Here is an 11204-nt window from a genome sequence, read left to right as displayed (position 1 = left end):
CCCCGATATTTTTGCGCTGGTATCTTGCTTCGCTTTGTAATAATCTGCCGCAGATATCGCCTTCCTCCAGTCAAGAATCCTTTACCTCTAAGCTTAATCTCTCCAAACCTATTATAAACTCAATGACAAAGAGCAAAGTAGATCTAATATCTTATTAACGGTATTGTTGGCACTATATAAATAAGATGTCCATGCACCGTACATCGCAAGCGTAATCATCAATAAGTCTCCAAAGTCCGTATTTCCTGTAATCCGAGATCCGAATCCGTTCCTAGAATCGGAGTAACTGCCCCTAGAACGCGACGTTCAAAATGTAATTAGCGGTAGAAGCCTCCGGAAGATCCACAGCGCCCAGGGCTGCATACGATATCGCAAATAAAATGGAATATTTACTGTATATAAAACCCATAATAAATTCATTAGTGAAGCAGGCAAAGCGTCCTCGTGGAGATAAATCAAACAAATTCGCGCCACGCCAGGTTCCAGAGGAGCAGCGAACCTCGAAATTAAAATCATTAGGATTAGATTAATATCTGAATGCCGTGTCTGAAATGGACAGCTGACCATTACACCAACAGGGACTTTGATGACATCACATTCTAAATACACAGACATTAATGTGATGTCATCCCCCCTTTGCAGATATAACGGCGTCCGCTCTTCTGGGGAATTTCTGTATACATTTTTGCCCATTCATCCAGCATTTATGAGCTTGGGGGACCAACTTCACATTAATGTCTAGGTATTTAGAATGTGATGTCATCAATGTCCCTGTCAATGGTCAGGCGTCCCAATACTTTTGTCCATGGAGTGTAGTTGGATTTTAAGCAAAGTATCAGCCCGAGTAGAAGAGTTCTTTTCCTTGCTGAGTCTAAGGTTGGCCGTAATAGATTGTTTTGTTAAATAAATGGCCCAACCTGCTTTTATTGGGGTTAAAGTAGTCATCCCCTTTTGGGTCCAAAAAGCTGTGAAGTAATCCCTAAAATTGGCCACATTGCCGGGGTATATTCTGTGATAGAACGCACCATTCTGCTGGCCTGTCACGGACTTTCTAAACGTCCTGAAAGCTGTTCTTCAGCCGCATTCAGCAGATCCTTTCATAGAGAAACTAAAGACTTGTTTATTGCGAGAGCCAAGAAAGCGGAAACCTCGTCGGCTCAAAGATTTCCACAAATTCTGTCGGAACGTTGAGTTTCATAGTTGAATGTAAAGGGAGAATGGAAAAGGCGATAGAACCTTCACACCATATATATATATATTATCATATATACATTACTTATAAGGGGTTTTATTCCCTATTTCATTGAAGTAACCAAAGTAACCTTATCCGTCTCTCTGCTGTATGCGGGAGCCGCCATCTTTTTGCCCCGTCACGGGGTATAAATCTCCCCGTCTCCCTGAGATATCTGTGATAATAGCGTTACGGAGGGACCTGCGTGGCTGGAAACAATCTCTAGCGCTAGAAGCTCACTGTTGTCCGCTAAAACAATGCGGGAGAGAACAGGAAGCGGCTTACAACTTCCTGCTTGGGCTGACACGGAGAGAACAGGAAGTGGCTTCCAACTTCCTGCTCGGGCTGGCCGGAGGATTCTGAGGCCGCCCTCACTGAGGGATCATGGGAAATGGGGGGAATTTGCATGAAGCGAATAAGATTTTGTTTAACCCCTTGGCTGCTAAGCCATTTCACACCCTGGTGCTAAGCTAGTTTTCGGCATTTTGGTGCATCTCACGTTTAAACGTGTTTCAAGTAAATTTCTTGGGAATAAACTATACAAACCATATATTGTTTTTTTCAGAACACCCAGCAGATTCCAAATATACCATTTTCATATGTGTATGTCTCATAAGGTTTGCAAAATACAACCAAAAATGGGAAAAAAGTGTAATTTTTCACTTCCAACTCAATAAAAACTAGTTTGTAATGTTATTTTTCTAAACTCTAATATCAAAACCTGTGTTGCTAAATATTTGTAGTAGGTAACCGGTCTAAAATAAACAGAAATTGAGAACAGTAGACTGTGTTTTTCTAATATTTTATAGCTAAAAGTTAAATTTATTAGACTATCACAAAATTCATCTTTAAATTTAATGCATGGCTGCCGTCAATTAAACAGCTCTAGCTGCCCGGGATGTTAAAATATGCCAACAAAACTATATATTTTTAGAAACTACACCCCCAGCCGCAGCAAATGAGGTCTTATTTGTATTTGTATCACAAATCTGCCGTGCACAACAAATAAGTGAATATCACACAAATAAAAATAAAAAATAAATAAAATTAAAAGCGACAAGTTAATTTATGTCTTGCGCACTCCAGGTTTGTCCTAGAAACACATGCAGCCCCTCATTTGATGCGCCAAGGGGTGTAGTTTCTGAAAATATATACTTTATGTACCATAATTTAACTTCCCAGCTGTCTAGAGCTGTCTAAATGCAGCCATCACCCCTAAATGTTTTAAGACAATTTTTTAACAAGATTCTCCAATCTGCCATATCTGAAGTTAAGGTGGTCTAGACATCTGGGAAGTTAAATTAGGGTACATAAAGTACATATTTCAAGAAACTACACCCCTTGGAGCTTCAAATGAGGGGTTATATGTATTTCTAGGACAAAAGTTAAGTTCACAGATAATGATGGAATATGTCGCTTTGGCTAGAAAATATGTTTTTTCTAACCATAGCGACATGTTCATTTGTGTCTTGCGCACTCCAGGTTTGTCCTAGAAACACACGCAGCCCCTCATTTGATGCGCCGAGGGGTGTAGTTTTTGAAAATATGTACTTTTTGTGCCATAATTTTACGTCTTACGTGAGCAGTAATGCCATGTCAAGGCTTCAACCCTAATTACTGACCATTCACACGCTTTTCATATCTCCATTCACTCGCAGAAGCACACACCATACTTTCCATACATTCACTCGCAGAAGCACACAAACCATTCTTTCCCCTTACAATCCCAAAGAGATGATCGTAAAGGGAGAAAAAAATCACTTTTACAGCAAAAATAAGTTTTGCAGTAAAAATGCAAGGGGCTCCAGGGATGACATGGTTAACTTACGTACTACAGGCTATACGGCTGATTTTTGCAGTTCATCTGGATTTCAAAAATTGCCTTCCTCTACCATTGGCTAAATTTAACCCCATGATCAAAGGGATCATGGGGTTAAAATTTAGTATCGGCCATTTTTAAAAAGGGAATGTGACTTTTTATAGCTGTATGATCACTGTGGTAACATTGGCTACCACAGTGATCATTTAGCTAGAATACTTAAACTTTTTTTTTTTTAAAGTTAAACCAGTTTATGTTTAGATAATTTAATTTGGGGGTCTCTAGGCAATTTTGATCTTTATTTATCTGCCTTTAGAGACCCCCAAATCATTTTTTTTACTTTGTTTGTACATTTTTATTTTTTTAACATAATATTTTTTATTCTTTTTTTACAAGCATTATACCGTTGGAAAGGTGAGGCGATTACCTTTCCAACGGTATATGTTGGGGGTCTGTAGCTGCTCAGATGCCTGAGATACAGGCATCTAAGCAGCATGCCCCCATACCGTGAAAACTGACAATTGTCAGTTTTCAATAAAGTTGCGCGGTGACGTCATCGCGTCATTACGCGCGACGTCACCGGCCGGATCGGGTGGTCCCAGCGATGCCCTTCAAAATGAGGGGTAGATCGCCGGGGTAGGTGGTGATGGGGGTCCACAGACCCCCATCAAGGTAGGAGAGTGCTAGCGACGGCATGGTGCCGTCGTTAGCACCTGACTGGGACTGCTAGCGACGGCACCATGCCGTCGTTAGCAGTCAAGGGGTTAAAGGCAGCGTACAGGGAATATACAGTAACAATAACTGGTTTCTGTAACACAGGGGGCTCCTTGTCGCGTTACACCAGGCTTACGGCCTTTTTGATGACACACAAAGGGTCGGCATCCACTAAAGCACAGGAGGCATCGGCTAGATCTCCTTCTACGTGGTTCAGAAGCCCCCGGGACCCGCATCATATGTATCCTAACTTATGCGGGAGCCATGGGGGGTCTGGTTGATAATAGGGGGAAAAAGTTTCTCCTACCCCCAGCTCATAATTATCAGCAATGGGTCTCTACTTGGCTCCACCGGAAGGAATTCACGTCCTCAGACGCTTTCAGTTCTTTCTTGGGAGACAGATTAAGAAATCTCAAAACATCCAGCTTGGGGGAGAGAAGAGAGATAGAGGATGGGAGAGAGACATTTAAATGTTAGAAAAAGAGGCCAAAACCAGAGGATTAGAGACTATGGTGGAATGGAAGGAATTTTTACTTTACTTAAAGGGTGGTAGATAAGTGGAGCAGCCTCCCAGCAGAAGTGGTAGAGGGTAATACATGCATGGGATAGACATACGGCTCCTGAATCTAACACAAGACCAACGACTGATTAAGGTTTGAGTCTTTACAGCTGGAGAAACGGGGGCCGGATGGGGCCGATCTGCCAGCAGATTCTATGTTACTATAAGGAACTCTCTACATTCCAAGACAATGTAGCAAATATGTTTTATTGAAACATTAGATCTGCTTTATTTGCGCTGCCCTCTTGACTAGAAACAGATGAGGAGGAGAAAATAACGCAGGCGTCACATTTACTGACCCGTGCCAAAGAGAATGCATGCATGGCCTGTCCCTTTAAATAATATCTTTAAAAAGAAAATATAAAAGGTATCATAACAATAAGATTTAATATTGGATCAACTGGACACAAAGTCATAAATGTTTCCTATAAAATGTAGGCATTTTACATTAATATAAATTTAGTTAAATAAAATTATATTATATACATATATAATTATATATATTTATTTATTTATTTATTTTAAACAGAAGGGGCATCGAGGTCACAGTAACTCCCAACCTATCCTATGTTTCTGTCATTGAAAAAAAAATAAATACAAGTTTGAGCTGTAGAATCTTTAATAAATAAAATATTTTAATTACATTTACAATATATTACGATTAAAATAAATATTTTACATTTATAAATTATTATTATACACAAAATACTCGAGACATTAGCCGGTCCCGACACACAGCAAGGATGTGACAAACAGCCGTGCACAAATCATGAAAATAAAATAAAAATAATAAAGAATTAAATTCCTTGGAAGAAGAAAAAAAAATGTGGACACCCCAAAATAATTGTCATAGTTATTATAAATAAAATAAATTATTATTATTATTTTAAATATATAAAAAATAAAAAAATATAATGAGAAAATGTGGCAGAAAATAAAGCGATCAGATATCAGCTTTAAGTGATAAATTATTTTATGTTTAATACACAGAGGCATTAAATCTATAAAGAGCAATTCTGTTACATAGTGACACAAGTGGTGCAATCCCCATAGCAACCAAAACATTGCTTTACCGCCATGGTTTTTCATGGTTGCGTTTGGGGGGGGTTAATAATCAGGACCAATTAAAGCAGGAACTGTGCGTCTAAACTAATGTTTTGGAAACAGAAACACAGGAATTGGACATTTTTTTGTGCAGAAAAGCAGCATTTTGGGGGACGGAGTATACATTTAAAAAAAAAATCCTATAAATCCCAGCCGGCATTAATTGTGCATTGCGGGGGTACTATTCCAGCTGTGTCATACGGTTAACATTTAAATCCAGACCGAGACAGACAAAAAAATATCTACGATACGCACAAATACGAGGAAAAAACATATAAAAATCAGACATTTGCATTAAAAATAAAAAAATGACATAAACACATAAAAAAAAATACGTCCAGAGGTGAGCCGCCTCCTCATCGAGCAGAAAAAACATAAAATGCTTGTATCAACAAATACAAAAAAAATATATTTTTTTTGTAATATAAATTATAAAAAATATATATTTTATGATTTTTAAAAATATTATATAAATTCCGGTCGCCACCATAATATCCGAAGCTGATGCTGTGTGATGTGCAGGAGATAGTTTTAGGGATACGTTGTTGCTTGTGCTGGGGGATCTGTGAAAATATTGTGCACCATTTCGGGGCATGTGGACCCCCGCCTGGTGTGAGGATGACGGGGGGGGCGCTATAGGTGGGGAGCTTCACAGAAACACGTCGAATGTCTCCATGGGTGGAAGGCAGTCCTGCAGTTGCGTGTTGGGGTACAGGGGGTGCAGATGGTGTAGGGGGAGGGGGATAGATACTGCAGGGTGCTATGTGAATGGGGTAGGTGTCAGGAAGCGAGGGGGGGTGAGGACGTGCAGAGGGCTGGAGGGTTTCTCTGGGCTGGGGTGCGAGGTTACACAGGGTGTGGCGGGATGAGCGTGCTCAGTGTGCATATTGTAGGGTGGTGGCGCTGCTCGATTGCGCATTGCGCAGAAGGGCTTCCAAAGGCACATTTGTGGCAAGTCCTTCTCCTAAGGGTCAGACCCAGTACTGCTTGCTGCACAGAACCGGGAGGTGGTGGTTCTGCCGGGTCCGGAGCCGGTTCCTGCGCAGGTAGCATGGGTCGTAATGATCCCACTCCATTCCGGAGACCCAGGAGCAGGTGTCGCTGTCAGAGGACAAGATGTGCACGGAGACCCCTGCAAGAAAGGAGGACAAATAGCGCCATCAGACGGAGCGGGCCGGGCTCCATGACGCTGCGGCGTAGAGCTCTACTGGGTTCATTGGTGATGCTCAGAGAACCATCACACACATGCCACGGCCAGTCTGACCCGCGGAGTCCGCGTAACGCAGCAACACAGGGGCTGGTGGTCTTCCCGAGCGCCGCAGAGACTCACCTGCACTGACCCCAAAGTCACTGTCCAGGCCTGGACCCGGCAGGTAGCCGCTGGCCGAGAGGTGGCCCAGCGAGTCCTCCCGGTGAACGGTGCCGGGACGGTCAAAGTTTATGGAGCCCAGAGGGGTAAACGGAGCCGAACCCAGGCGGGATTTCCTCTGAGTGCTCGTTTTGTGGGAAAAAGTCACCTTCGGAGTCACCTGCCAACGGGAAGTCACAAAAAGTCACACTCTGCCACTGCGTATGCGGTCGACACTTGGTTTGTATAGCTCTGCCCGTCCGGCACAAAATGTAACACTTCTGTAATGACCTCCTCCATATCACAGGGAGCATCATTCCCGACCCCCAGTGCCCAGAGCACCCAATACTGAGTGGGTCAAATAAAACAAAAGATTAAAAATCACTATTTTACCCAATTTCAAACTTATTGTTTTGCTGGAATTGTTATTAAACATTTTAATTTAACCCCTACATAACCAGCAGTTTCCTTTCCTTGTTCAATGAACCCCACAATGACTCAGAGGGATTATAAATAAAACAGATGCTGGGGCAAAAGGGGTTCTTATTGCCGTAGCAACCAGCGGAGCGATGCAGTCACCAGGAAAATAAACCTCAGTGTCCCAAACAGCGAAAGCATCCGGAAGCTCCGTGAAATCTCATCCACAACGAGGGTCACTTAGAAAAAGGCAGCAAAGAAAGTAATAAATAGCAATCACCACGGAAACTAATTTGAAACCTCATTCTAATTAGTCTGCTGTTGCAAGCGCAGTGTGATCCCTGCTTGGTCACAGGTGACTCAAAATGAATGAAATTAGCTAACTTTTGCTCAAGCAGAGATTTCCAGAAGCCCGACACCCCCGGCATTACGGGATCACATAGAACCCTAGAACCGCCGGCAGGTCCGGCCCATTCGGCCCCCCGTTTCTCCTGCTGTAACGACTCAAACCTTAATCAGTCGTTGGTCTCGTCTTAGATTCAGGAGCCGTATGTCTATCCCATGCATGTTTAATACCCTCGCTGTATTACCCTCTACCTCTTCTGCTGGGAGGCTGCTCCTATTATCTACCACTCTCAACACTCAAGTAAAAGGACTGTCTCTCCTCTTCCTATCCCAGCAGTGATCGGCAGACGTTTGCTTTGTTAGATTTACATACAAACTCCACGTCCCAACACGTAAACATAATAAAAGCACGTTGGAAACACTATCTATTTACATAGCGCCGTCACTGTCCGTAGCGCTGTACAAAGGGTAGACAGGACGCAACAAGTAGCGCATTACAGAACAATTCGACTTACAGAAACGAGAGGCGAGGAGGGCCCTGCGCACAGGAGCTTACAATCCAGAACCTGCCGCAGGAAGGGGTAACTGTAAAAAGGTACCCCCAAACAGTGCACGCGAGGTACTTACTGGGGGGGCGGCTTCCGGGCTGTTGGGGGGCACGGCGTTCTGTCGGGTCTCCAGCTCGCTGTAAGTGCCGTGCGATCCGCCTCTCCCTCCATCGCCGGCCGCCCGGTCCCAGCCCGGTAGCTTCTCCTGGGATCGGAGGCGGCAGCTCCGGTGGGTGGCGGAGCAGCACGGCGCGGAGGTCATGCGCGGGGCCCGAGCGGAGCACGACTCCCAGTCGCTCGTCAGGAAGCTCAGCTTGTGGTCTCGGAACCCCGATCTGTCCGGGGCCCCTCGACACGATTCCCCCAGAGCCAGCGTAGCCTCCAAGCCGTGGCTGAAGCTGGCCGTCGGCCGGCGGGGGTCACAGAGCGGCTTGTTGGAGTCCAGCCTGGCGCGTCCGTTCTGATCCACCAGAACGCAGGGGTACTTGGACCTCGGCGGCCCCCTCCGCTTCGCCTTTTTCTTGGCGGGGAGGACCGGAGAGCGATGGATAAGCAGGAAGCAATTGAGTAAAAAGAGCAGAACCACGCAGGGGACGAGGATCACGACGAGGAGGGCCAGAGACGGCTGGGGCCACAGCTTCTCCTCCGCCGAGGGCTCCACGTGGGGGGCGAGCGTCCCCCCATCAAAGGACAGGTTAGAGGGAGCCGCGGTCACCATTGCAATTACGGGGCTGCTGGGGTATTTGGAAAAGGTTAAAGGGGGAGGGGTATCCGGATCAGTTGTAATACTTGGAAACAGGAAGATTGTAGGGGGAACGGGGTCACCCACACCCTGGAAACGCGGCTTTGTGTGCGAGGTCAGCCGCTAAGGGCGCGTAAGATGCCCCCAACCCTGACCCGGTCCCAGTCACAGGGGCAGATTGTACCCAGCTGCACGGCATACCCCTCCAGCACCCGTAGGGTTAAGGGGCAAATGTGGGCCACATTCAGCACCACTACGCGGGTCAGCATTTCTGGCGCATGTCAAAGGATGGACCACTGTGGTGTGTGTGTGTGTGTGTGTGTGGTTGGCATTAACGCTATAAATGCCAGCAAGCGTTGCGTTTGGAATGAATTACTTGTGGCAATAAAAGAGTTAATGTAACATTTTGGAGCAAAGGAGGTCACACCCTAATTAACCCATTCAGGGGCAAAAAAACCCAAAATTCGAGTTTATCTTCCCAAGTAATTTGCCCAAATCCACAAAGCAAAATGTGAAACCTCGACAGAAACCTCTAATCCGCGATTTCCTGGGGGTGAAAGGGTTAAAGGAGGAACTATTGCCACTAAAACTTGGCTTTGATTGTTGGGCTGCAGTGAGCCGCCCCCCTGTATAATGTATAGATAAATCAGTGACCGGCCCCCCTGTATAATGTATAGATAAATCAGTGACCGGCCCCTGTATAATGTATAGATAAATCAGTGACCAGCCCCCTGTATAATGTATAGATAAATCAGTGACCGGCCCCTGTATAATGTATAGATAAATCAGTGACCGGCCCCCTGTATAATGTATAGATAAATCAGTGACCGGCCCCGATTGCTGGGTGAGGCATTTTTTAAATGAGGCTGTTTCTATACACATTATCGGGGCTTTTATGGCTGTAGAACCCTGCGATCCCCTCATACCCAGCAAACATTCCGACCTCCTAGAAAAGAGGGGCATCAGGGGAGGGGAGAGGGGCAACAGAAGAGAAAAAGAGAAGCATAAGGGGAAGAATTAGAGTCATGGGAAACAGGGGCAGAAATATTACTGCATACAGTAACCCCCCCAGCGCTGTATACAGTAATATAACCCCCCCAGCGCTGTATACAGTAATATAACCCCCCAGCACTGTATACAGTAATATAACCCCCAGCGCTGTATACAGTAATATAACCCCCAGCGCTGTATACAGTAATATAACCCCCAGCGCTGTATACAGTAATATAACCCACAGCGCTGTATACAGTAATATAACCCCCAGCGCTGTATACAGTAATATAACCCCCCCAGCACTGTATACAGTAATATAACTCCCCAGCGCTGTATACAGTTATATAAATCCCCAGCACTGTATACAGTAATATATCCCCCCAGCGCTGTATACAGTAATATAACCCCCAGCACTGTATACAGTAATATAACCCCCAGCGCTGTATACAGTAATATAACCCCCAGCGCTGTATACAGTAATATAACCCCCAGCGCTGTATACAGTAATATAACCCCCCAGCACTGTATACAGTAATATATCCCCCCAGCGCTGTATACAGTAATATAACCCCCCAGCACTGTATACAGTAATATAACCCCCAGCGCTGTATACAGTAATATAACCCCCCAGCACTGTATACAGTAATATAACCCCCAGCGCTGTATACAGTAATATACCCCCCAGCGCTGTATACAGTAATATAACCCCCCAGCACTGTATACAGTAATATAACCCCCCAGCACTGTATACAGTAATATAACCCCCAGCGCTGTACACAGTAATATAACCCCCAGCGCTGTATACAGTAATATAACCCCCAGCGCTGTATACAGTAATATAACCCACAGCGCTGTATACAGTAATATAACCCCCAGCGCTGTATACAGTAATATAACCCCCCCAGCACTGTATACAGTAATATAACCCCCCAGCGCTGTATACAGTTATATAACCCCCCAGCACTGTATACAGTAATATATCCCCCCAGCGCTGTATACAGTAATATAACCCCCAGCGCTGTATACAGTAATATAACCCCCCAGCACTGTATACAGTAATATATCCCCCCAGCGCTGTATACAGTAATATAACCCCCCAGCGCTGTATACAGTAATATACCCCCCAGCGCTGTATACAGTAATATAACCCCCCAGCACTGTATACAGTAATATAACCCCCCAGCACTGTATACAGTAATATAACCCCCAGCGCTGTATACAGTAATATAACCCCCAGCGCTGTATACAGTAATATAACCCCCAGCGCTGTATACAGTAATATAACCCACAGCGCTGTATACAGTAATATAACCCCCAGCGCTGTATGCAGTAATATAACCCCTCAGCGCTGTATACAGTAATATAACCCCCAGCGCTGTATACA

General features: G+C 44.7%; 2 protein-coding genes across 2 annotated transcripts in view; both read right to left on the bottom strand.

Annotated features, from left to right (window-relative positions):
• Positions 1–11204, bottom strand: part of TPGS2 (tubulin polyglutamylase complex subunit 2) — a 320830-nt gene that overhangs the window by 10633 nt on the left and 298993 nt on the right. The gene's annotated exons all lie outside the window — the stretch shown is intronic.
• On the bottom strand, positions 6399–8803 carry LOC128472764 (protein huluwa-like). The gene is made up of 3 exons (XM_053454715.1): positions 8165–8803; positions 6758–6956; positions 6399–6559 (listed from the first exon to the last, which is right to left on the bottom strand). The coding sequence occupies exons 1-3, from the start codon at positions 8801–8803 to the stop codon at positions 6399–6401; spliced, it is 999 nt and encodes a 332-aa protein (XP_053310690.1).

The sequence above is a fragment of the Spea bombifrons genome, chromosome 1, assembly GCF_027358695.1.
Source record: "Spea bombifrons isolate aSpeBom1 chromosome 1, aSpeBom1.2.pri, whole genome shotgun sequence".
Classification (NCBI taxonomy): Eukaryota; Metazoa; Chordata; class Amphibia; order Anura; family Pelobatidae; genus Spea; species Spea bombifrons.
This window is presented reverse-complemented; position numbering and strand designations above follow the sequence as displayed.

Excerpts from the sequence above, each read along its gene's own strand:
- LOC128472764 (XM_053454715.1), bottom strand. The coding sequence starts at position 8,803 with ATGGTGACCGCGGCTCCCTCTAACCTGTCCTTTGATGGGGGGACGCTC. Across the intron at positions 6,957-8,164 it reads GCCCGGAAGCCGCCCCCCCA|GTGACTCCGAAGGTGACTTT; the intron begins GTAAGTACCTCG and ends TCCCGTTGGCAG. Across the intron at positions 6,560-6,757 it reads TGACTTTGGGGTCAGTGCAG|GGGTCTCCGTGCACATCTTG; the intron begins GTGAGTCTCTGC and ends CCTTTCTTGCAG.